Here is a 22,560-nt window from a genome sequence, read left to right as displayed (position 1 = left end):
ATTTTAAAATATTTTGAATTAAATGAAAATACAATGTATCTAGATTTGTGGTATGCAGTGAAAGCAGTGCCTAAAAGAGGAAATTTATGGCATTGAATGCATATATCAGAAAAGAAGAAAGATCTAAAATCAATCATCTAAGTGCACATCTTAGGAAACTAGCAAAGGAAGAGCAAATTAAATCCAAAGTAAGCAGGAGAAAAAGAAAAAATAAAAAATTAGCATAGAAATCAGTGAAACTGAAAACAGGAAATCAACAGAAAATCAACAAAAACAAAAGCGGGTTCTTGGAAAAAATCAATAAAATTGGTAAGCCTCTGGTCAGGCTAACTAAGAAGAACAGAGAAACAAATTACCAGTATCAGAAATGAAAGAGAGACTATTACTACAAATCACATAAACATTAAAAGGATAATAAAGGAATACTATTAACAACTCTATGTTCATAAATTGGGTAACCTAGATGAAATGGATCAATTCCTTGAAAGACATAATGTGCAAAAACACATACAAGATATAAGGATAATTTGACTAGGTCTGTATCTGTAAAGAAATTGAGTAATTAAAAACGTTCCAAAACAGAAAGCACCAGATTCAGATGGGTTTACTAGTGGATTCTACTAAACCTTTTTTAAAAAAATTATACCAATTCTCTACAATTAATTTCAGAATATAGAAGCAGGGAGAATACTTTCTGACTCATTCTACAAGGCCAGCACTACCCTAATACAAAAACCAGCAAAGACCTTGTAAGAAAAAAAACAAAAACAAAAACAAAACAAAACAAAATCCCCACAGACCAATATCACCCATGAACAAACATGTGAAAATCCTCAACAAAATATTAGTAAATTGAATCCAACAATATACAAAATGAATAATACACCACAACCAAGTGGGATTTATCCCAGGTATGCAAGGCTGGCTCAACATTTGAAAATCAATTAATATAACCCATCACATCATCAGGTTTAAGAAAAATCACATAATTATATCAATAGATGCAGAAAAAGCATTCGACAAAAACTAATATCCATATATGATGAAAACTCTCAGTAAACTAGGAATACAGGGGGAACTTTCTCAACTTTATAAAGAACACTACAAAAAAGCATACAGATAACATCATATTTATGAGAAACTCAAAACTTTCCCACTAAGATTAGAAACAAGGCAAGGATGTCCTGGATGTCCTCTCTCATCACTGCTTTTCAATATAATACTGGAAGTCCAAACTAATGCAGTAAGACAAGAAAAGGAATAAAAAGTATACAGATTGGAAAGAAATAAAATTGTCTTTATCCACAGATGACATGATTGTCTGCATAGAAAGTCTCAAAGAATTAACAACAACAACAAAATCCTCCTGCAACTAATACATGATTATATTATAGCAAGCTTGCAGGACACAAAGTTAATGCGCAAAAGTCAAGCATTTTCCTCTATACCAGCAATGAACGAGTGGAATTTGAAATTAAAAAAAAAAAATTACCATTTACATTAGCATATAAAAGTAGGATACTTCAATATAAATTTAGCAAAATAGGTACAATATCTATATGAGGAACGTATAGAACTCCAATGCAAGATATCAAAGAAGAGCTAAATAAATGAAGAGATCATCCATGTTTGTGGATAGGAAGACTCAATATTGTCAAGCTGTTAGTTTTTCTCAATGTGATCTATAGATTCAATGCAATCCCAACCAAACTCTCAGCAAGTTATTTTTTGGACATCAACAAACTGATTCTAAAGTTTATACTGAGAGGCAAAAAACCCAGAAGAGTGAACTCGACATGGAAGGAAAACAACAAAGTCAGAAGACTGACACTACAGAACTTCAAGATTTACCATAAAGCTACAGTAATCAAGACAATGTGTTATGGGCAAAAATAGACACACCAATGGAGCAGAGTAAAGAGCCCAGAAAAAGACCCACATGAATACAGTCAGCTGATCTTTGACAAAGAAGTAAGGACAATGGAGAAAAGACAGTGTTTTCAACAAATGGTGCTGCAACAACTGAACATGCACATGTAAAAAAATGAATCTAGAAAGAGATCTTACATCCTTCATAAAAATTAACTCCAAATGGATCATAGACTTAAATGTAAATTGTGTAACTATAAAATGCCTAGAAGGTAACACAGGAGAAAACCTAGATGATCTTGGGTATGGTGATGACTTTTTAGATATAATACCAAAGGTATGATCCATGAAAGAAAAAACTGATTAACTGGACTTTATTAAAATTTTAAAATTTCTGCTTTGAGAAAGTTAATGTCAAGAGAATGAGAAGACACGACACAAACTGGGAGAAAATATTTTCAAAAGATACATCTGACAGGCCAGGCGCAGTAGCTCGTGCCTGTAATCCCAGCACTTCAAGAGGCCAGGGTGGGCAATTGCTTGAGTCCAGGAGTTCAAGACCAGTCTGGCCAACATGGTGAAATCCCATCTCTATTAAAAATACAAAAAATTAGTCGGGCATGATGGTGCGAGCCTATAGTCTCAGCTTCTTGGGAGCCTGAGGCAGAAGAATTACTTGATCCTGGGAGGCAGAGGTTGCAGTGAGCCGAGATCGCACTGTACTCCAGCCTGGGCAACAGAGCAAGACTCTGTCAAAAAAAGAAAAAAAAAAGGAAAGAAAGGAAGGGAAGGGACGGGGAGGGGAGTGGAGGGGAGTGGAAGGGTGTGGAAGGGAAGGGAGTGGAAGGGAGGGGAGGGGAGGGGAGGGGAGGGAAGGGAAGGGAAGGGAAGGGAAGGGAAAAGGAAAGGAAAGGGGAAAGGGAAAGGGAAAGGAAAGGGGAAAGGGAAAGGGAAAGGAGGAAGGAAGGAACCATGAAAAGACATAAAGGAAACTTAAATGCATTTTACTAAGTGAAAGAAACCAATCTGAAAATGCAAGATACTGTATAATTCCAAGTATGTGACATTCTGGAAATGACAAAACTATGGAGACAGAAAAAAAGACCACTGGTTTCTAAGGGTTGGGAATGGGGTGAGGGAGGGAAGAATGTACATGTAAAGAACAGAGAATTTTTAGGGCACTGAAACTACTGTTATGATACTATAATGGTGGATACAAGACATGGATACACTGTCAAAACTCCATAGAATGTACTGAACATAAGACATGGATACATTTGCCAAAATCCCATAGAATGTACAACACAAGAGTGAACCTTAATGTAACTATGGGCTTTGGGTGATAATTACATGTTAATATGGGTTCACTTATCATAATATGGATTATAACAAATGTACCCCTAAAGTACAGGATGAGGTGGGTCAGGTTGTTCTTGTGTGGACAGGGGTATATGGGAACTATCTGTATTCTCTGTTCAAATTTGCTGAGAACCTAAAACTGCTTTAAAAATTAAAGTCCAGACCGGGTGCGGTGGATCACACCTGTAATCCCAGCACTTTGGGCAAGGGCCAAGATGGGAAGATCACGAGGTCAGGAGATAGAGACCATCCTGGCTAACACGGTGAAACCCCGTCTCTACTAAAAATACAAAAAAATTAGCCGGGCATGGTGGCAGGTGCCTGTAGTAGCTGTAGTCTCACCTACTCTTGAGTCCAGGAGTTTAAGACCAGTCCGGCCAACATGGTGAAATCCCATCTCTATTAAAAATACAAAAAATTAGTCGGGCATGATGGTGCGAGCCTGCAGTCTCAGCTTCTTGGGAGCCTGAGGCAGAAGAATTACTGTAGTCCCAGCTACTCATAAGGCTGAGGCAGGAGAATGGCGTGAACCCGGGAGATGGAGCTTGCAGTGAGCCAAGATCGCACCACAGCACTCCAGCCTGGGCGACAGAGTGAAACTCTGCCTCAAAAAAATAAATAAATAAAAAATATAACATAAAGTCCAATAATTTAAAGTATGTGTGTATATATGTTTTTAAAACCTGCACACATAAACTGTTTAGATATTTATTCCCTGTCCTCTATTAAAATAGTTCCTCTAAGACCTTTTTTGAACAAGTAATTACAACTTGATTTCTGGGTAAAGTTTTGATTTCACCACAGCATCTTTCAAAAGCAAAATATGTCTATGCTGGCATTTCAGAAACGCACTTATCTTCAGATTCTTGTTGCTTTGGCCAGCACCAGCATCTTTTTAATAATATATACACTGACATCTTAGACTTGACACATGACAATCAGTCTTAAGAGTAATGCTTAAAAAAAATCATCACTGCCAGATAATGCTTATAATACAAGGATATAACATATAACCAGATTATATAAATCTGAAAATTATTTCCAAAAAATCTACACATTTTGGCATTGGAAGGAACCAGAGAGAACACTCAATTCACCTCCTCCCATTTGAGGTCTACTGCAGAAGGTCCAAACTCATTATTTGCAAGATATTATCTCCATACTTTACCCCTATCTACATCTCCAGTAGCATCTGCTACTTCCCACTAGGCCCCTTGTGTCTGCTGTGCAAAAACTCCCCATTCTCTTATTAATTATTAAGTTCTTTCATACAATCAGTGTCTCTAAACACACTATTCCTTCAGTCTGAAATTCACTGAGATCTATCCACACTTAGCAAGTGCCTATTCATCTTTCATCACACTGTTTGAATAATAATTATGTAGACAAAAGACTTAATTTAAGAAAAGTTTGACCACAAAATTCTGACTGTGGAATAATTCTAAATAGAAAAAGAACTGTAATGAAATCTTAAACTTTATTTAGTAGGTAGTTGGTTGCTGTTACTGGTCTAGCAATTTTTTGGGGGGGGGAGGGTTACTGTAGGATACAGCATATGAATAAATATTGCTGGTGTTGGGAAGCAGGGATTTTATTATGAACAAAGGGAGATTCAAATATGGAATAAAGGAAGATGAGAAAGAACCCTGTAGTACTAGTTTTGAACTGGAGGTATTAAATGCATTAAATAACAAGCGAACAAAAAACAGATACTCCTTGGTTCTGTCCACTGAAAGGGTGAAACCACAATGGCAAGAAATAGCAATGAGCAAATCTATACTCAGACTTTTGTTTTCAAATACCACTGCCCAATAAAAAGGCAGTACTAGGACTTCTGAAAAAATGGCTGATTCCAAGTCTGAAGCAAGAAAAAACCAAAGTAAGGCTAGGCATCATGTTACTCTTGTTTTGTTTCATTTTGTTTTTGAGTCTGGGTCTTGCTCTGTTGAGCAGGCTGGAGTGAGGTGGCACAATCATGGCTCACTGCTGCAGCCTGGAACTCCTGGGCTCAAGCAATCCTCCCACTTCAGCCTCCGAAGTAGCTGGGACTATAGGCATGCACCACCATGCCTGGCTAAGTTTTTCTATTTTTGTAGCGATGAGATCCCACTATGTTGCCCAGGCTGGTCTCGAACTCCTAGCCTCAAGCAATCATCCCAAATGTTATGTTAAGGAAATGCTCAAAGACTAAAGAACAGTCATGTTAAAAGGACACAGGAGCCAGTCACTAGTCAAATTTGGGACACTTTTAGCACAAAAAAAGTTAAAAAAAATTTAGTAACAAAAAATAATACATAATTATTGCACATACAAGGAAAAAAAAGAATTGCAGATAGTAGAGAAGAAATGTTACAATGTTTTTAAATTACTCTTTTTGTAATTAATTTGTTCTTCTTCTTCTTATTATTTTTGAGACACAGTCTCCCTCTGTTGCCTAGACTGGGGTACAGGGATGCGATCTCAGCTCACTGAAACCTCAGCTTCCTGGGTTCAATTGATTCTTTTGCCTCAGCCTCCCGAGTAGCTGGAATTACAGGTGTGTACCACCACACCGAGCTAATTTTTGTATTTTTAGTAGAGATGGGGGTTTCACCATGTTGGCCAGGCTGGTCTCGAACTCCTGACCTAAGGTGATCTGCCTGCCTCGGCCTCCCAAAGTGCTGGCATTACAGGTGTGAACCACCCTGCCTGGCCTTTGTAATTTAAAAATTACAATTTGGGCTGGGTGCGGTGGCTCAGGCCTGTAATCCCAGCACTTTGGGAGGCTGAGGCGGGTGGATCATGAGGTCAGGAGTTTGAGACAGGTCTGGCCAACATGGTGAAACCCTGTCTCTACTAAAAATACAAAAATTAGCTGGGCACGGCAGTGGGCGCCTGTAATCCCAGCTACTCAGGAGGCTGAGGTGGGAGAATCATTTGACCCCGGGAGACAGAAGTTGCAATGAGCTGAGATTGCGCCATTGCGCTCCAGCCTGGGCAACAGGGCGAGACTCCATCTCAAACAAAAACAAAAACAAAAAAATTACAATTTGTAAGTCCCCAGTATAATAAATAATACAGATAAAGACCACTGGTGGATGCTAAACACAGTGGGTGAAAAGTTGTTGGGATATTCTTACGGTCTCCAAGTATCATTTTACTATTATGCTATATGCTAATTCTATGTACTAATTCTAAGATTATATGCTAATTCTAAAGAGGAAAATATACCTTTACAATGGAGAGATCTGGCTATTACTACCTTATCCAAACAGTAAAATTAAGCATCACTAGTGATGGGACAACCTGATATCATTTGCCTCATAATGTAATGTACTGTGAAGTTCACACTACTTAGCTTCTCCTTCATATATACGTATCTCCTATGTAATATTTTCCTAAAAATATTTATTTTGAATCTAATCAAGTAAACATATAAATTTAAAACTTGGGACATTCTACAAAACTACCCCAAACTCTTTTTATAAAAAGCCAAAGCCATGAAAAAACAAAGAAACAAACAACAAGCAGGATATTATTCTAGATAAAATTACAAGGAACATTAACCACATGAACCTTGACTAGATCCTGGATGATAAAAGTAAAACAAGAAATATAAAACACTTTTGGAGACAATTGGGGAAATTTAAGTACAGGCTGTCTGCTAAATATTACTGAATTACTACTGATAGTCTGAGGTGCAATAATGATTTATGGATATAAAAGAGAATGTCATTCCTAGGAGATATATGCTGAGATATTTAGGAGTGAAATCTCAAGATATCCACAATTTACTTTCAAAGGTTCAGCAAATATGGAGGAAATATGTCAAGATGTTACAACTGGTAAATATAGATGAAGTATATAGGTATTCATTGTACTCTTACCTATAGTTTTGGAATTTTTTAAATAAAAGCTTTGGGGGTAAAATCTCAGTTCAAATATCGTATCTTCTGTGGATGCTTTTTTTTTTTTTTTTTTTTTACTTTTCTAGTGGAATTATTTTTTCTATCTTCAGTATTCCTGCAGGACTCTTTATATTTCTACTTCAGCACTTAGCGAATTTGTTAATTGCTAATTCCTAGGTCTGACCTTTTTCCTATACTGTGTGAAACTGGCCTCATCTTCATTCCCAGAATTTAGCTCTATCTGGCACCTACTAGGTATTCAATGTTTGTTGTATGATTAGATAAACTGACATGTCACAGTAACAAACTCAAACTGAATCTAGGTATTGTCTATATCACGTGTCTCAAATTTAATTAAATCTATCAAGCAGGAAGCCTATTAAATGGTCCTTTGTGATCTGTACCATTATAATGAGTACCCACATCAACATTCAGTGGATTTAAAATTGATTTAGAACAAAGCATAACATGTTTCCCTCAAGCAGACTCACCCTTCAGTCATCGCAGGCATATATTCATTTAAATTCTTCACACTTTCGACCCAAGAAAATTAGAGAAGCATACCTGCTCTACATCCTTGGAAGTGGAGGTCTGGTTTTCTCCCATGATTCCAGGCTGCTCATTTTCCCACGGTAATTTATTTTTTCCTTTTCCTGCACTTAATACCCTTCGGGTACAGATAGTTGGACTGTAAGATCCATAAATTTGCATGCTATCCCTCACGCGGTCACCACAGTGACAGTGTGCATTCTGAGTTCTGTTACCAGCCAAAAGCCAGTCCGTATCTGCTCCATGTGCCAAATGGTTTGATCTACCCCCGGCAGAAGATGGCATCAGTACTGCGTATTCCACAAATCCCTGCTCTGTTAGCCTTGGTAAGGTTTTCCTAGCCAATCTGGCCTGCACAGCATTCATCACTCCATCTCCATTATCTTGCAGTTCAACAGTATCCACAGCTTTAAAAAGGATGCTGGTTTTACCTGAGCCCATTGATGATGCCAATACGGCAAAAGCTTCTAAAGCTGCTTGGCGTACCCTGCGTTTGCTATCTACAAGAGCTGGGGCAAGATCAAAGGACAGTTTGGGCAAGTCAAAATCCTCACTAGGATAGGTCAGCAGGGAGCAGATGCAAATGTTCACCACCTCCTCTCTCACTCTGGAATGCTTATGTTTGAGATGTTCCAGGAGTAAACAAAGCACCTGCTGAGGTCGTACTTCCTTCATTAGCTTGAGGAAGATTTTCATGTATTCTTGTTTGATCACCAATTTGTTGTCTGCCAGTACTTTGACAGAAGCTGCTATAACTGGTCCCAAGAACTGTTGTACCTGCTCTCCAAGGCGAATAACCAGTAAATGCAGGACTTGAAGTGTGCCATGAACCACTTTGAAGTTAGAATCGTCTAACAAATTATATAGCAAACTAATGAAGCCAACAAGACTAGAATGAGGAGTAGAACTAGGGTTAAATTTTCCCAGCACCTGCTTTAGTTCTTCGACGGCCTGGGTTCGGTTCTTATAGTCTTCCTGATCCAATAATCGTGAATGCAGCTCCTGAGGAATAATCCCAAATTTAAGATTGCTGTTGGAAAGAGTCACTGCACAGGGAAGGGGTTCTTCAGGAAATCCAGAGGCTTCAAGTTCCAAATAATAAGGAACCTGACTTCCAAACTGGGACTCCAGGCGGCGATTGTAGTGTCTCCTCAGGGCAGAGGGGAGACGAGAAATATAAGATTGAAACCTGTCTTGGCCAAGTCGCTCCCCAATTTCTTGAAGTGCGGAGAAAGCTGTCTCAGATTCTTCTTCTGTCTCCTGATCACCAAGCTTTCGGGCTAGGGATATTATCACCTCGGTGAGATCCAGACCAAGCAACAAGTCCTCGGTAGTAAGCAAGATGGGAAGCAGTAGTGCTGTGGACGCTCTAAGTCGGGCATCGGTACTTTCCAGTCCTTGTTGTATAAGCGTTCTCAGCACCTCTCCAGAACTACGTTTCAGACATATATGCAGGATCTGCAGCGCATCTTTCCGCAGCGCTGGATTCTCTTCCCGTAACGAGACAACTAGTTGAGGCAAAAGTGCTAAGCTAAAGGCCTCTTCCAGCTGGCCTGCCTCCCCCTGACCCCGGAGAACGTCTGAGAGAAGTTGCAAGCAGAGCCGCTTCTCATCACTACCTCCTTCCACAAGCACTCGGCCCAGTGCCCGATACAAAGCTTCCTTGCGTCGGGGGAAGCCAAGTCGACCGCCCCGCAGCGGCAAAGCAGCTTGCAAAGCCTGAAAGGCCTCAGAAGGATCCGGCGCGGTGCGGAGGAGTTGAAGGAGCCGAGTCTCCTCTTCATCTCCCCCTGACAAACCGCCTCCAGAATCAGACCAGCTGCTTGAGACTGCCTCCGAGGGCATCAAGAGGGCCGAGGCCAGAGGCGAAGTTGTAGTGGGGCAGGAACCGTGGTCCCCCGCAGCTCCACGGCAGTAGTAGTTTTTCTCTCCTCTCATAATGCCCCCAACTCCACTACCATCAGTCTCTGGGGCGGAAGGACGACTGCGGCTCTGGAGCCGATAGGCAGAGAGGACTGGAAAGGGCGGCAGCAGAAGCAGCGCGGAGGGCGCAGCCGCCATGCAGGGTCGTCAGGTGGCTGTGGTTGGAAGAAACCATTGCCGTCTCCGAAGAGCTCGATGGAGCCCAGACTTCCAGATCCTCTCCAAGCCCCAAGCTGCAGAAGAGGAAAAAGAACAGCTTCAGCCCGCCGCCAGGCCGCCCCCAACTCCGGGAGGCAGCCTCTGGCAAAATGGCCCCCGTCTGAGCCGTAGACCCCACCGCTGCCACCGGGCGTAACCAAGGGCACCACGTGACCAAGCCGATTGCTTCCATGGTGATGTACCCAGCGCGGGCCTCTTGACCCGGAAATCCACTTGCCGTGAAGAATGCTGGGTTATGTAGTCCACGTCAGGTGTTGAGACTAGGCCAAAGGCTCCTGGAAGAGGAAGTCAGAACGTTGCAAACGTAGCTAGAGCGGAGAAGGGGGGAGGGGTGAAGACATTAGACGGATGTGACGCTTTCCTTGCTCTGGGCGGAAGTTGCCCGCCCCACCCGTAAGAGTTGGGGTTTGACCGGAGCTAGTGAGGATCCAGCCCAGGCTCCAGTTGTCCTCGACTCCTCATCCTGTCGCTTCCCGTGTGATTACTGGGACTCAGGTATTTTCCTTTTGCTGTCCTCCAGCGGCGCAGACTTTGGCAGTGTTTTGCCTGAATGCCACTGGTGCAAGAGTAAGAGGCGAAGGACTGAGCGGAGCAGGTGGAAAGAGAGACGACATCTTCTTGTGTAGGGCTGGTTACCCTTGTAAACGCGTTACTCTCTGCCACCCTGAGTAACTGTGATCCTTTCCTTTTGCCATCTGCTTATCAGGACAGAAGATCCGGACCACGGCCGAGCTCACAAATCGGGTACTTTTTTTCAATTCCTGGTCTTTGGGGCCTTTATTCGCCCCCGCCCTCCTCCCCTTTCTCCTTTTGTCGACTTCTCTTAACCCTCCGGCCGTAGAGGGTTAATTTTTGTTTTTGTTTTTGTTTTTGTTTGTTTTTGACCACGTTTCCTTACCCTCATCACTTTGCGTTTTCTTTACAACGTACATAATCTGGAAATAGGTCTGTTTTTGGTTTTTTGTTTTTTGTTTTTTCCCCTGTAGCTAACCGCCTCTCCCTTAGACGTTATCAAAGTCTTTCCTTCTAATGCAGTTCCTCTGTGGGACTCTCCCCTTCCCTCCGCCCCCTCCGTCTGCCGCCCTAGCCTCCCTGCAGGATCCTCAAGCATCTCTGCAGCCTTTCAGTCTCCTAGAGACAGAGATTGCGAAGACAATTTCACTTGCGGTGGAAGTTCTTGGCATCACGGTTCTAAGAGAATTCTGCCCTGTGGATTTAGGAATAATAGTAGACATTTATTTATTGTAGGCGAACTGAGAATTTTGTGTGCATTTTCTCCTTATCATAAATGATACTTAAACGAACACAGTGGAAGAGCTGGTGTGTCTAGTGTGAGCCTGAATGCTTTGGAGTGTGGAAGAGAGATTTTTTTTGAAGGAGTATTAATACAATTACTTTTGAATGACTCGTGCGAAAAGTCTAAGTTATTATTTGAAGACCCAAATTTATGCACTTCAAATGCAAGTATTCCTACCCTTCTCTGTACCAGGTGGGATTTCTCTTAAATACTTTTTAAAGTCTTGGGATAATTGAGTCACATATGCTAAACAGCTTTATAAATAATGCTCCCAGCTGATGCAAGCGCAAAAATAATTTCTGAATTTTTGCCTTAAAGTACGATTTGAATATCAGTTTTGTTTTGTTTTTTGGGGGGTGGGGATGGGGAATAGACTTAATGTAAATGAGGCTGTATAAATATACATCCTATGTTTTGGTTTAAATTCTAGTCTGTTACTTGGGTTTTAATAAGCCATTTTCGTGTTTAAATGAATCTGCCTAAATTAGATTTGGCTAACATGTTTCATTTTAGAGACAAGTTAAAGACAGGGAGGTGAAAAACAAGAAATGGTTGTAGCAGTTGTCAATGAGAAAGTGTCTTTGTTTCTCATAGTCCCAACCTAAGAAGCTCAAATGTGTAGACCCATGTATTGCCGAGACTTGAGGAACCCAGTTCAAACTAACCTAGAGAATGATGTACACATTACAGTGCCAGTTTATGTTGAATCAGAATTTTCAAGTTGAAAATCCAGTGCAGTCTTTCTTGTATCCAAGAACTTGGGAAGCCAAGTTAATAACTAGAGATTGTGTGGTAATCATGGAATCACAGAAAAGGAGCTTCGAAAGTCTTAAATGAGAGACGTGGATACTTCAGCAGTTATCATGCCCTTTTCCTGGGAACAAAGCAAGATGAGTCTTCCTTTTGACTCTGTTTTTTTAGGTCCCTGTGAATCACTATACATTACAGATTGCAATTTATTTTATATCTGTTATATTTTGTCTCTTTGATTGAAGACTTAGAAGATGCATTAATCTCCGTAGTGGATATTTAGGAAATGGGTCTTCATCAGCATCACGTCTTACTGATAATCTTTTAGAACTATTTTGTGGAACATAAATCTCATTCATTGAGTGTGTATTCTGTTTATTACGAAGCAGATATTTTTAAAAATCTTTGGAAATCTAGGAATTCTTCATATATTGACTTAAAAAGCCTTTCGTATTTAATCATATAGAGAGAGAGTACAAATTTATAATCAATTTTTAGAATAGTAGAATACACTATCAGGTGTTTTATTAATAGTACGCCTCAGAAGGTTAAAAAGAAGTGGTTAAGGATACATTGAAAATTGCAAATTCAGCTAAAACAAGTTTAAAATTTCAATAATTTCAAGAGTGTAGTTAAATTAGTGAATTATAGGAATGTGTGTGCTACATATGTTAAATTTTTTTAGCTGAACTTAAGGGTAAACACAATTGCCCTAAAACCTCCTTTATTTTCAGAATCAGAGGTAACACAGTAGTTCCCTGGGCGAATCACTATGATTTTTCTCTGTTCTTACTCAAATTTTACAGACATCCAGGAATATTGAACGTCAGTGTGAATTCTGTAAACTAGTAAGAATTTTGTATAGTTTGAGAAGTTATTGTGAAGAAATGCTATGCAAATGAAAGTTGCTATTAATATTTACAAGCAAGTATAATAACACCATGTTTTGAGTATTTGCTATGTGCCAGGCACCATGCTAGGTACTTAGTAAATATTAAGTCATTTAATCCTCACAAGAATTTTTTGAGGTTACATCTTCTACATTTGGACTGTGGAACATTTTATAGATGTTTCCACAAAAGAGTAATTGGATAGAGGAAGAAAGTAAAACTCACATTTGCTTAGAGCTTGGAGAAGGTTTTGGTGGAGGTCAGTGTTGAAACTTTAGGATAAAATTAAGATTTTTTCCATTATTCATATATTTTATTATATATCGTTTGATTATATATTTTTAAATTTATTATTTTTTCTTTCAATCCTTATTTGGTTGAAGATTATATGTATTTTAATCTATCCTTTTTGGATTTCTGTCCAAAATCTTTTTAGTTTCTTGTTTGAGGTAACACTTTAATAAGTTAAGAAATTATGAGCTTATTTTATACAGCATTGAATCAGTTTTCTTGATATATATGAGTGATATATTTTCATCTACTTAGGTGTATCTTCCAAAGCCATTACATATTTCTGTCTTCAGTCAAAACTGTAATTTTAAAGAAAAATCCAACTTGTGTTGCATATTAGTTACTATGTATAAGTTAACAGAATTTCACGTCTGTTGCAAAGAGTTTTTCAGTGGACAGGGATTAATTATGTAACTTAGACGCCTGTCATAACATGGATTCAGAAATAACACAGAAGAAAGCAAGTTCCTAAAGTCATTACCACATCCAGTAAGAGTTCTGACAGGCTTCTGATTTTACTTTTGTTTGTCAAGTAATAATAAAAGTCAAATCTCAGATAAAAGGAAAATATCCTAAGTTGTTCCATAGGCTCACTGATAAAATTATATACCATTATTAGTTGAATTATCCTATGAGGAAAGTTGAACTGTGGGAAAGAAATTTAAGAAAAGAGCAGATGTGATAAAATATTCTCCTAATTTCATAAATCGGTTATTTTCTCCTTTTAAAGAAAACTGTCTCTTTGAATTTTTTTTTTTTTTTGTAGTAATCTTGATTTCTCTTCACCATTTATTTACTCTGGGTGTGATCTATATTTATATGGTGGCAGATAATTGCCTCCCAACTGATTTCAGCACCACTGTTTTGTGGCTTAGGTGTCAATTAAGTAGATAGGGACTAAACTCACAACTTGACCTTTATTAACTTGGTTTCAGAGGCTAAAGTTAAGTTACTATAGACTATGGAAAGTTTGATTTTATTTTAATTTCAAATAGATACTTTTTATTCGATATTGACTAATGCAGTTACCAAGATTCAGAATACTATTAAGTGTTTGTTTTATCGTTAAGAAAGAAAGAAAGAAAGAAAGAAAGAAAGAAAGAAAGAAAGAAAGAAAGAAAGAAAGAAAAACAAAAACTATGGCAGGGATATGGAGAAACCTGCTATACCAAATCTGCTTTTAGACAAATACCAGAAGGCAATGATTGTTCCATGGATCCTTCTTTATTTCATTTTAAAGCCCTGATGTATTTTTGTATCTAATATGTGTATTTTTTTAAAAGATTTTATATGAATGATCTATCCTCTTTGGATTTCTGTTCTGAACATTTTTAATTTCTTGAGTTAAAATTTTAATACAATTAAGAAATTCTGAGCTTATTTAATAAATGAGTTAGTGTAATAGAATATTTAAGAATTATGTAGACAGAGTGCCAAGGTTTAAATCTTGCCTTGGACTTAATTTCTCTGTGCCTCAAATTTCTTTATCTGTAAAATGGTAGTAATAATAACAGTACCTATTATATTGTTGCTCTGAGGATGAAAGGAATTAATACATGTAAAAAGCTTAGAACATCAACTGGTACATATGACAGTCAAAGGTATTCTAGATGCTCTTTTGTAGAATAATTTCATTTTATGAGAAGTGATAACAATTATAAATTGATTCGGTAAATATTTTAAGCAGCTCAACATTGTTTGGCATTTAATTTTTTGAATGTACTGTGTAGAGAGCATTGTTCTAAGATTAAGAAAACATTCTAGTCCCAGTAATGTTTTTTACTAATTATGCATCTTGCTAATTCATTTAACCTCTCTGAACTTAGGATTCTAAAACTGTAAGTCTTATTCAAAATTCAGTGCCTTACGTTTCTGTTGTTTAAGAAAAAACTCTCTTACTGTGCAAAATTTCAAAAACATGTAAAAGCAGAATAATATGATGAATATCTATTTACCTATCACGCGTCTTCAGTAGTTATCAACTCATGATGACATCTATATCCCCTTCCATTCCCTCATCCCCTATTATTTTGCAGCACATCCTAACAACATGTTATTTCATCTACAAATATTTCAATACAGCTGATTATGGGGGCTCACACCTGTAATCGCGGCTCTTTGGGAGGCCAAGGCAGGAGGATTGCTTGAGGCCAAAAGTTCAAGACCAGCCTGAACAACATAGTGAGATCCCATCTCTACAAAAAATAAAAATAAAAAATATTAACCAGGCATGGTAGCATGCACTTGTAGTTCTAGCTACTCAGGAGGCTGAGGAGGGAGAATCCCTTGAGCCCAGGAAATTCAAGGTTACAGTTAGCTGTGATCGCACCATTGTACACCAATTTCAGTATGTATTTGTAAAAGAAGAAAGCTCTTAAAAACACAACCGCAATACCACTATTTAGCAACAAAAAATAGCAGTGACTAATTAATATATTAATAATCCAGTCAGTGTGTAAATTTCCAGCTGTTTTCTAAATATGTGGGTGCACACACAAGTGTATGGTTCACAGGTTGTATTTGATATGTCTTTTAAATTTGTAGGTGCATTCTCTTTATTTCTTGCAGTTTATTTGTTGAAGAATTCAGTTTATTTTACAACATTTTTCACAGTCAGTATGTTTTTGCTAATTGCATCTTTCTGGTATTGTTTAACATGATTTTTCTATTTTCTATATTTTGTGTAAATTAATAGTTGGAGCTAGAGAATTGACTGTAGTTTAATTGGCTTGACTTTGGTGTGTGTTGGGGGTGGGACGTGAGAATACTCATGGGTGTTATGTTTGAAACATCAGAAGGTCCAATTATCTAGCTGTCTCTCTTTTTGTGATATAAACAGCCCTTCACAATCAATGCCTAATATTTATTAAAGATGCAAAATGGTAATATTCCATTATTCCTTCTTTATTAACAGGGATACTTTTAAAAAGAGAAATTTGGCCAGGTGTAGTGGCTCAGGCCTGTAACCCCAGCACTTTGGGAGGCCAAAGTGGGAGGATCGCTTAAGACCAGGAGGTCGAGACTAGTCCGGACAAGGTAGTTAGACCCTATCTCTTAAAAAACAAAAACGTACAAACTCATCTATTTCAAAACCCAGTATAGTACAGTTAGCGTAGGAAAGACATAATAAATGTTTGATTCTTTCTCTTTGTTTACTAGGTTTCAAATAATGAGTTGGTACATTAGCATCCTCCAGTGGTGACCATTAGGACTTTTTTTAAGTATCATTATTAACTCATGCATTTAACATATCTGATATCTGTTAATCAATTGCAGTTATTGTTATTGATGATCAGTTTGTCCTGTCTTTAACTAGTGAAAGCCTATTCATTTTGGCCCCTGAATATTTTTTATACGACTCTTGTAGTATTTGATAGCTTTCTTGCTACCTAGGATTTATTTATTTATTTATTTTGAGACAGGGCCTCACTCTGTCTCCCAGGCTGGAGTGCGGTTGTGTGATCACTGCGCACTGCAGCCTCGACCTCCTGGGCACAAGCAGTTCTCCTAGCTCAGCCCCCCAAGTAGCTGAGACTACAGGTGTGTGCCATCACACCCAGCTAATTTTTTTGTTCGTTCTTTTTCTTTGTAGAGACGGAGTTTCACCGTATTGCCCAGGCTGGTCTCAAATTCCTGGGCTCAAGCTATCCTCCCACCTTAGCCTCCCAAAGTGCTAGGATTACACTACCTAGGATTTAGATTCCAAATTTGTCTTGACATCTTCTGCCCCAGACATGATATCAGCTATTTGCCCGAGGAGTTCTGTGCTCTTTGAGGGAAGTGGTATTTAAGGACTACATCTGAACGCTGGAAATGTTCTTTGCTACTGGGATGGTCAGTTTCTAGACCTTTTCAATAGACAGAGCTAGGAAATATAATTTATTTTTTTCCTTAAAATAATATTACATATATTTCCTTAGTATTACGTATATTTCATTTATATTTATTTATATTTATATAAATATTTATAAATATAATACTTATATTACATATATAATATTATATATATTTCCTTGAAATATTACATATATTTCCTTAACATTACATAGATTTAATATGTATGTATAGCTCACATGTATTTTATATATTTGTTTATGTATTATATTAATATATATTTATAATAATATATATAACATTTATATATCATATATTAATATATTATTTATATATTACATTTATATATTATATATTAATATAATATAATATTAATATACATCATATAATATATTATAAATTATATAGAAATTATGTATTATGACTATTTACTGTTATTTATATACATATATTTATTCTGATACTTTTTATTCAAATACAGACTGTGAGGCTCATAATTAACATCTTAGTGTTATATCTTTATCTTCTTTTTCCCATACCAAGAATCCTAGATCACAGTGACCCTAGGGTTGATAGAATATTATATCATTACTCATTTGCTTTATAGCACAATGCACACATTAACAGTGTCACAATACAAATAAACGGTGTCCTCATCAACAATGCAATTACTGAAAACAGCGTAAGATGTATATTTTAGGGCATATCGCAATAGAGACTATCAGATTACTGTTTTAAAGTTATTTGGAATGATATGGTAAAGCCACTATCTAGGTACATATTTTCTTCCTTTGTATTTTCAAATCTCTTATGGATCATGTTTTTAAGATTTAATTGTGCTTTATAATTACGTAAAATACTTTTCTGATTCCACAATCAAATCTATAAAACAGAGTATATTCAAAGATGTCTACCTTCTATCTCTATCTTCTCTAGTTTATTCCATACCTCCTCTTGTAGGTAACCTTTAAAAGTACATATTGTATAATATTTCCTTTTTTTAATAGAAATGATTAGGTATATTTGTAATCTTCCCTTTCTTTTTTTTTTTTTTTTTTTTTTGAGACGGAGTCTTGCTCTGTGGCCCAGGCTGGACTGCAGTGGCCGGATCTCAGCTCACTGCAAGCTCTGCCCCCTGGGTTTACGCCATTCTCCTGCCTCAGCCTCCCAAGTAGCTGGGACTACAGGCGCCCGCCACCTCGCCCGGCTAGTTTTTTGTATTTTTTAGTAGAGACGGGGTTTCACCGTGTTAGCCAGGATGGTCTCGATCTCCTGACCTCGTGATCTGCCCGTCTTGGCCTCCCAAAGTGCTGGGATTACAGGCTTGAGCCACCGCGCCCAGCAAGTAATCTTCCCTTTCATAGATAAATGGTGACACACTAAACACACTTTGCTTAGATCAGGGAGATCACTGCGGAGTATTCCATACAGAGATTCCCTGTTCCTTTTCATTGCTGTGTAGTACTCCATTGTGTGGATGCTCTATAGTTTTCACAACCATTCTTTCGTTGCTGGACATGAGAGTTGTTTTAAAATTCTTGGTCAGTTGCCTTTTGGTCTCTCAAATATGAGGAATAAGAAACATGAGTATATTCTTTTGTTTTTATAAATGGACCTGCAATTATTATTAGCCTTATGAATGTGTCTTTATACATTTTTGCCATTGTAATTTTTGGATAGATTCTTAGAAGTAGGGTTGTTGGGTCAAAGAATAAATCCAAATGTAATTTTGCTAGATTTTGACAGATTTACCTCCAGAGGTTTTGTATCATTTTCTTTTTTTTTTTTTTTTTTTGAGACGGAGAGTCTGGCTCTGTCACCCACGCTGGAGCGCAGTGGCTGGATCTCAGCTCACTGCAACTCTGCCTGCCAGGTTTACGCCATTCTCCTGCCGCAGCCTCCCGAGTAGCTGGGACTACAGGCGACCGCCACCTCGCCCGGCTAGTTTTTTGTATTTTTTAGTAGAGACGGGATTTCACCGTGTTAGCCAGGATGGTCTCGATCTCCTGACCTCGTGATCCACCCGTCTCGGCCTCCCAAAATGCTGGGATTACAGGCTTGAGCCACCGTGCCCGGCCGGTTTTGTATCATTTTCTATTCACACAGCAATCAGTGAGATTTCCTGTTTCTCACATCCTCACCAACAGAGTATGCTGTCAAGAGAAAATTGTTAACTCTATGTATTAATTTATTTGATTTTAAGTGAAGTTGAGCAATTTTTGTATGGTTAAAACCATTTATATTTTTAACAAACATCTGTTCATTTCTTTAACCAATTTTTCCTATAGGGCTAGAGAATTTTAGAAATATTTTATAATTACTGATAAAAATTTTATATATGCTACAAATATTTTTCCCAGTCTCATTTATACTTTTACTTATGATTTCTTTATTCCAAGTTTTTAAAATGTAGTCAGTTTTACCTATTTTTTCACTGATGTCTTCTGGATTTTGTTTCAAAGTTAGGAAACTGTTCCCTAATCTCAGGTTGTCTTAGTTTGTTTTCTGTTACTTGTAACAGAATATCTGAAACTGGGTAATTTATAAATATAAGAAATTTATTTCTTACAGTTATGGAGGCTGAGAAGTCCAAGGTCAAGGGGGTCACACCTGGTGCGAGCTTTCTTGGGGCTGCATCTGGTGGGAGCCTTCCTGCTGGTAGGAACTCTGCAGAGTCCCAAGGCAGCACAGGGCCTCACATGGTGAGGGGGCTGTGAGTGTGCTAGCTTAGCTCTCTCTCTTCTTCTTATAAAGCCACTGGTCCCACTCCTGTGATAAATCCCCTTTAATTTGCTAACACATTAATTTGTTAATCCGTAAGTGGATCAATCCATTCATAAGGACTCTGCCAATCACTTCTTAAAAGCCCTTCCTCTCAATACTGCCGCATGGGGGACTAAATTTCAACATGTTTTCACCCCCATTTCATTCTAATATTTATATAATTACATTTTTCTTTTTTTTTTCTTTTTTGTCTTTTTTTTTTTTTTCCTTTTTGTGGAGAACGGGGTCTCGCTGTATTACCCAGGCAGGTCTCGAACTCCTGGGCTCAAGCTATCCTCCCGCCTTTTTTTCTTTTTTTTTTTTGAGACGGCGTCTCGCTCTGTCGCCCAGGCTGGAGTGCAGTGGCCGGATCTCAGCTCACTGCAAGCTCTGCCTCCGGGGTTTACGCCATTCTCCTGCCTCAGCCTCTCGAGTAGCTGGGACTGCAGGCGCCCGCCACCTCGCCCAGCTAGTTTTTTGTATTTTTTAGTAGAGACGGGGTTTCACCATGTTAGCCAGGATGGTCTCGATCTCCTGACCTCGTGATCCGCCCGTCTCGGCCTCCCAAAGTGCTGGGATTACAGGCTTGAGCCACCACGCCCGGCTTATAATTACATTTTTCATATGTATACCTCTGATTCATTTGGAATTTATCCTGTTGGTGTAGGTATGTAGCAGAAATCTAGTTTTACCTGTTTCCATATGGCCATTCTGTTATCTCAGCACATTTAAATGTTTCTGTTTTCCCTTGCTGAGATGCCACTTTTATCATATACTAAACCTGCATATCTAAATGATCTACTTTTATATTTTCTGCTCTCCATTGATCTATTTTTCCTTACATACTTCTCATTTAATCCTATTAATCCACAACAAATTTTACAAATAAGAATGTTTAAGCTAAGAATAAGTAGTTTGCCCAAGTATCAAATAGCCCAGCTATTAAGTAGCAAAATGTAGACTTAAATCCAAGTGTCTCCAACTCTAAAATTAATGCTTTTACTCACTGTTCTTTCCTGTTTTTTATGGTACATACACGTCCTTTTACGCAAAGTGGTTACTGAGGTAAATGAAACTGCCAGTGTAAAACTGTTTGACAAATGTGGGGCTTTGAAGATTGGAAAGTGTTGCTTCTTTGAATTAGTTTTTTAGCCATTTATGGGTAGATAGCTGAGAACCAAATATAGTTACAGTTGTCATTTATAATTTTCAAGGCATTATAGTTTTTGAGTCAAACAGTGGTGTAGTCCCAGCTACTGATGAGGCTGAGGCAGGTGGATCACTTGAGCCTAGGAGTTTGAGGCTGTATTGCGCCATGATCATGCCTCTGAATATCCATTGCACTCCAGCCTGGGCAACATAGTGAGACCCTGTCTCTAAAAAAAAATTATTTTAAATATTTCTTAGAAATAATTTTCAGTGATTTTTAAGCTGTTAAACTTGAGCTATAAATATTTTAACTGCTTCTGGAACTTTTGCCTAAGAATAACCTGGAGGACTTAAAACACAGTTTGTCCATTTCCTGCAACCCCAATGACCCATGTAGTTTCTGATTGCTTACAACTGTGATGGGGCTCAAGAATTTACATTTCTAGCAGGTTCCCAAATGTTGCTAATGCTCTTGGTACGAGGATCATATTTTGAAAATCACTGTTTTAAAAACTCTGTATTTGAAAATGTTAGAGTTCTGCGCATTTTTCTAAAGTCATATTTTCTGAGAGAGGAAATGGGCCAAATTAAAAATTTTAAGAATTAATTTGGCCAGGCTCAGTGTCTCACACCTATAATCCCAGCACTTTAGGAGGCCAGGATGGGTGATCGTTTGAGTCCAGGAGTTCAAGACTAGCCCAGGCAACATGGTGAAACTCCTTCTCTACAAAAAAATGCAAAAACTAGCCAGGTGTGGTGGTGTGTGCCTGTAGTCCCAACTACTTGGGAGGCTGAAGTGGGACAATCACCTGAGCCCAGGAGGTCAAGGCTGCAGTGAGTAAGCTAAGATCTTGCCCCCGCACCCCAGCCTAGACAACAAGAATGAGACCTTGTCTTAAAAACAAAAACAAAACAAAGCAAAAGAATTATGTTATGGCAAACTGCTAGTGTAATTCACTTTAAGTTGTTCCCTATTTTTACCTTGCCTTGTTGAAGTTACTAGTTGACATTGTTTTGATTAAGCATTAAAACTATCATTTTTAAAATTAAACTTTATTCTCAGTACTTCTTACAAGGAATGAAAGTATGTCATTTGCATCTAATACAATTATAAACATATGCATAGGCTTTTTTTTATGAAGTTACCTTTATCAGTGCCTTTTCTTTGGCCCATTTTAAACACTTTGATAATTTATGTTATTATGAAGTAAAATGAACCATTGCTGATTCAAATGAATAGAATGTTTTACTCACTAGTTGGAATGGTCAGAAATTATTTAAAAGGTTTTAACAACATAGATCTAGAAAAGTGAGATAAAGAAATAGGGGCATAAGTGTAGGGGAACAACTTTGTCGTGGTACTCTGGTAACCTTGCATGTATCCATATAGGCAAAGACTTGGACCTCAGGACTGCAGCTTATCTGTGGCTTGACACACCTTATGATTCTCCTGGAATATGAGAGGGTGAGAGGCCTCTAAGGAGCTGCTATGAGGTCACCTCTCTATTTCCCCTAGAAGTGTGTCATGAGACAGTTTCTCTTCACTTCCCTGGTTGTGATTAGGTATTAGACTTTTGACCCCACCCCACACCCTTAAAATAGAGCTACAGAATAGAAAACTGCTTAGCCATAGTTTACATTGGGCCAGCCCCTTTTTTGTGTTACCATTTTTGATGTGCAGGACAAGGATCCAGGCAGTTTACTCTTTGGCTAATCTTCTATTCACTCTCTAAGTAATAAACTATCTAAATATAATAAGCCATCTAAATTTTGAAATGGC

The 22,560-nt window shown here is 38.2% G+C and overlaps 2 protein-coding genes across 8 annotated transcripts in view; one reads left to right on the top strand and one right to left on the bottom strand.

Annotated features, from left to right (window-relative positions):
• TOGARAM1 (TOG array regulator of axonemal microtubules 1) overlaps nucleotides 1-9,951 on the bottom strand; it is a 126,098-nt gene extending 116,147 nt beyond the window's left edge. For all 5 annotated transcript variants that reach the window (XM_030931213.1, XM_030931217.1, XM_030931214.1 and 2 more), the window contains exon 1: nucleotides 7,680-9,951. In XM_030931213.1, the coding sequence (XP_030787073.1) occupies nucleotides 7,680-9,725 (2,046 nt within the window). In that variant the 5' untranslated portion in view covers nucleotides 9,726-9,951. The remainder of the gene's footprint in view (nucleotides 1-7,679) is intronic.
• A 219-nt stretch (nucleotides 9,952-10,170) lies between these two features.
• KLHL28 (kelch like family member 28) overlaps nucleotides 10,171-22,560 on the top strand; it is a 39,715-nt gene continuing 27,325 nt past the window's right edge. The window contains exon 1 of one of the 3 annotated variants that reach the window (XM_010380446.2): nucleotides 10,171-10,301. Coding sequence is in view for 1 of the 3 variants with exons in the window: in XM_010380445.2 (XP_010378747.1) it covers nucleotides 11,254-11,295 (42 nt within the window). In the remaining 2 variants the exon portion in view is untranslated. Of the gene's footprint in view, nucleotides 10,551-10,675; nucleotides 11,296-22,560 lie in introns of those variants that run through there. The other 2 variants (XM_010380447.2, XM_010380445.2) reach the window with 2 other exon arrangements.

The sequence above is a fragment of the Rhinopithecus roxellana genome, chromosome 5, assembly GCF_007565055.1.
Source record: "Rhinopithecus roxellana isolate Shanxi Qingling chromosome 5, ASM756505v1, whole genome shotgun sequence".
NCBI classification, from domain to species: Eukaryota; Metazoa; Chordata; class Mammalia; order Primates; family Cercopithecidae; genus Rhinopithecus; species Rhinopithecus roxellana.
Note: the sequence above shows the minus strand (reverse complement) of the source record. Positions and strands in the feature narration are given on the sequence as shown.